Raw genomic sequence first — 4,353 nt, forward strand, 5'->3', positions numbered from 1 at the left:
AAAAAATAGATGCAGTGCTTCCTTGTGGATCAGGAGTAGTTCAAAGAGCGCAGATTCACTGTTCACCACTCTGAAAGAATCATAGAATCTTTAGAGTGGGGAAGGATCTTTAAAGGTTACCCAGCCCAACTTCCCAGCAATGAGCAGGAACATCCACAGCTTCATCAGGTTGCTCAGAGCCCCATCCAGCCTGACCTTAACCATCAGGTGAGGTAGCATAAAGTAGGGCAGATTTTGCTATGGGACAGTGTTGACAAATACAGTACAATAGTTGTGCTTGTGCATTTACTTATGGGAAGAAAAAACAAACACTTTTTATACACTGCAGAAAAATGCTCGGAGGTCCAGGGCACCCCTCACCTCCCCAAGCCGTGCTGTGTTCCACTCGCACCCTCGGTCCGTGCTGCGGGTGCTGTCCCTGGCGGGGACGCGGGCGGGGCCCGGCACGTGGCTGGCGGCAGTGGGGTAGAATGACTCGTCCCGTCCCGTCCCTCTGCCACGGGGTGGGCCGCCCGCGACTCATATAGGAGCGCGGATCGGGACCCGGAGCGTCACTCGCTGCGGAGTGAGCGGCCCCGTGTTTATCTTTCAGTCCGAGAGAAGCTTTCTACTCGCTGCCATGGCCTCGGTACCCTCCGCCGGATGCCTCCTGGCCAAGAACCAGTACTACCGCAGTAAGTGCTCAGGGCCCGGCAGCCCCATCAGGCTCCGAGTTTGTTGCAGTAGAGAGGGTTAGAAAGTCTTTCAGCTGAATGAGCTGGAGGCAAGAGCAGGGTTTTGCTATATGCGTATGTTTAGCTATTATTTTTATTTTATTATTATTTGCTTGGGGATATATGTGGTTTTGTTCCATAAAGGAACTGCAGTTTTAATGAGTATTTGCTTCTGGTTATTCATATACACTTTTTTTGCCTGTAGAATTGTTCATTAAGGCTCTGCAGTATCAATCTTTTTATTATAAACTGTGACATTGACAGAGCATTAGCTCAACAAATCCTGGCTTCAAGCTATACTTTGTTTTGTCCTTTGCAGGCTTAGACAGAATGCATAATCAACACACATTCTTGTTTCTGTATACATGAAATACTTTGAGAGTGCGCTCGGTCTGGTTAAGATCCCTTAGATAGCTTGCTATCCAATAGTGCAAGGATGGTACTCTTAGTTGTATCACAATGGAAAGTACATAAGTTTCTCTTTTTTTTTTTTTTGTGCACTTGATTACTGAACAGTGTATATGTGATCATCATAAGGCACATCACTGATTTCAGTGAAAGCTGGACAAGGACATCTGAGTGTGTTTTCAGGTGATGAAAGATCAATTTAGGTGAAAGGTTTCAACCGAACAACCATAGCAAAATGGCACATAAAATATTTAAGTCACATTGTAGCTAACTACTTGTTGCTGAGCTTATCTTATCTTTTAGATTGCTTCCTCTGAGATAGCAGCAAGTCTGAGAAATTATTGGCATGGAAATTTATCCATCTTTTTCATTAAATATGTCCTTCTTTTCCGTGAACAGCAAGGCAGAACTCGGAATCCAGTGTTTCTTCCAGCTCCTCCTGCTGTACCGATCCTGTGAGTGTTGCAGATCAGGACAAAGCATTTCATGGTATTGCTCTCTGCTTTCAAATAGTCTTCTCGATTTCACCTGTTTGTTACTCTGTGAGAGTCTAATGGTGAGGGCTGCTTCTCTTTCGGCAGGGTTACCTGAATTACTCGATAAATGCTGGTGGATAAAAAGCTTTTTCCATTGTGAACCATCTCCGCCAACTGTTGGCAGAAAAGCACTATCAGCAAGCAGGTGAGTCCTGGTTTTGCAGTGATGGGGTTAATTGACTCATTCCGTTTTTCCTTTGGTAAAACTGTTACTAAACAAGTCATAATCGGCTAAAACGGTATGGAGGCACAATGCTATTTTGATGACTTAAATAAAAGATTCTGCAAATGTATGGCCTTAGAAGCTGCCCATGTTTACATTTTAAAAGCTGAACACACACTGTATGTTATGATAGGAACTATTACTGTCATTTGTAGCAATAGTTATTTAATCCTTGACCCACTGCACTTGTACTCCCGTTTATGCATTTCTACTTAACTTTACATTAAAAAGTTAATATGAATGAAACCAAAACTTCTGCAGATAAATACTTCTGCAAAAAATATATATAAAATAACCCTACACCTAATCTTTTTGAATCTATATTTCTGCAGTACCAACAGTTGAATATGAAAGCAAGCTGGATTACTGTCTGAGATACTGCGTATGGACTTATTTTTCCAAGAGGCTTGGGATCTTCTGAGTGTCTGGGTTCAGCTGCAAGAGGAAAACAAAACCTTTAGGAGGGACGAAAGGTGTACTTTCAAAAGATGTCAGTAGCTTAAAAACTATTGTATAATGGACATGTCGATGGCTTACCTTCTTCATTATAGAGTTGCTATAATTTTAGATGACTCTAATGAAAGTTACGTGGATTAAATATCCTGATGACTTATTTGGATACTTAAGAAAAAAGAAAAAACAACGGTAAGATAGTATAGGTTTAAAAGTATGTGTATGGAATGACTTTGCAATAGGTGATACTTACCTGAAGTTTTACCTGTTAAGATATCAGCTATGTAGACATTCACTGCTGTAAACACATCACAAACGGATCAATCCTACTCTATTGTGTATATTTTCTACATGCTGTTCTGTATCAGTTCTAGGCATCTGAGTTAAAGGTTGCTTGCTAATAGCTTTGCTTTCGGAAAGCCTGGTTACACAGAGAAGCAATAATCTGTTTGCTGTGTTCCAGCTGCATGTGTAGAGCCCAACCACAAATACACAGATACTCTTTTCATTCATATCTATGCACGTTCTTACTTGAGGACAGAATAGCAGAGACAGGGGTAATCTTAATGGACAATGACATCTTCCAAGCAGATGAGTAATCTTAATCAGGGTTGATATTCACAGCCTTGTTTTACTTTCAAATTACCCTCATCTTCTTTGCTGCATTTGAAAGACCTGCTTGTTCTCAAGTGACTAATTCTGTCAGCATTCACTGCTGTCCATCAGTTTAGTTTGAAGGGTGTAAGAGCTGGCAAAATATTCAACTCAAAGTGATAACATTAATGTTAATAACAAAGTCTGTCTTTGTCAGGATACATGCTATTGAAATATACTGTAGTATGTTTTCATTTGGTCTTCATCACTGCAAAGCAGTGATTGTTTGTTCTACTGGGGATGGCCAAAATGGATCAAAGGTCATAGAAAATAACGTATTTGGCTGGATGACATCACCTCTGTGTGTTTATCTGTGCAATTTTTTTTTTAATGTACCATCACTAAATCTACCTGGCCTTTGTCCATCACTGGATGAAGCAACAATAGCAAACATTATCAATGTAAGTGTAATTTTTTTTTTAATTATAGATTAGTGGTTGTCATGGTAATGCTTAGAACTCTGAAGTGTATCAAATGACTGCTTTGGTTTTGGTGTAGGGAATAAATGTTTGCCCCATGACAACAGAAAAAAATGCAATGATGGAAATATAGTTTCAGGAATCCTCAAATCGCTTTGTTATACCTTTTTCCCCTATCACCATTGTGCAATTTCATCACTGTCCTTTTTCTAAGTGTACAGAATGAACTATTTTTGTGTTTGTTTGTTTGTTTGTTTTTAATAAGTATTTAATCAATACTTAATTTGGCTTATTTTGGGCCTTTAATACAAATGGTATTCAGTGCTTGTGTTGTGCTCCGTGGGTAGTTTTCTGACTTATTTTAATTATGTGAAATAGGACAATTCAGAATTCCCATTTAAAACTTAATGGAATGCCTTTCTTCCTTCAGCCACTTTAAACTTCGATGTGAGATGAAGACAAGAGGGATGGAAAATGTGAAAGACACATTTTTCTATAACGACACATTTTAAAGGAAGGGATTAGCAATCTCATACTACTGGTTTCAGAAGGGTGATTGTGGCTCTTTCTGAAGATGCTTGAAGCCACAGAGGAAAGAAATGCTGCATCCCTTGTTCTCGTGAGTAATATAGGATTCAGAAACAAAGACATGAAAAGTGCAGTGACAAGTTTCCATATTGCTCTCTGAGCTTAAACTTTTTCTGTCCTAATCTTGTCAGAAAGTAAGGTGCAAATGCACTGAAAGTGTAAAGGCCACAACCAACCAAGCTCCCCTTTTGTTTTTGACGGGAAAGTTGGAGAAACAAGAGATCATAGAATAATATAATGGCCTGGGTTGAAAAGGACCAATCATCTTGTTTCAACCCCCCCTGCTATGTACAGGGTCACCAACCACTAGACCAGGCTGCCTAGAGCAGAATACATCCAGGGATGGAGGGTGTCACCAC

The 4,353-nt window shown here is 40.1% G+C and overlaps 1 protein-coding gene across 1 annotated transcript; it reads left to right on the forward strand.

Annotated features, from left to right (window-relative positions):
• Positions 1-533: 533 nt before the first annotated feature.
• PPDPFL (pancreatic progenitor cell differentiation and proliferation factor like) lies at positions 534-3,730 on the forward strand. The gene is made up of 4 exons (XM_010708868.2): positions 534-674; positions 1,521-1,610; positions 1,703-1,802; positions 2,213-3,730. The coding sequence occupies exons 1-4, from the start codon at positions 620-622 to the stop codon at positions 2,223-2,225; spliced, it is 258 nt and encodes an 85-aa protein (XP_010707170.1). The 5' UTR covers positions 534-619; the 3' UTR covers positions 2,226-3,730.
• Positions 3,731-4,353: the final 623 nt, after the last annotated feature.

The sequence above is a fragment of the Meleagris gallopavo genome, chromosome 3 (assembly GCF_000146605.3).
Source record: "Meleagris gallopavo isolate NT-WF06-2002-E0010 breed Aviagen turkey brand Nicholas breeding stock chromosome 3, Turkey_5.1, whole genome shotgun sequence".
Lineage (NCBI taxonomy): Eukaryota > Metazoa > Chordata > Aves > Galliformes > Phasianidae > Meleagris > Meleagris gallopavo.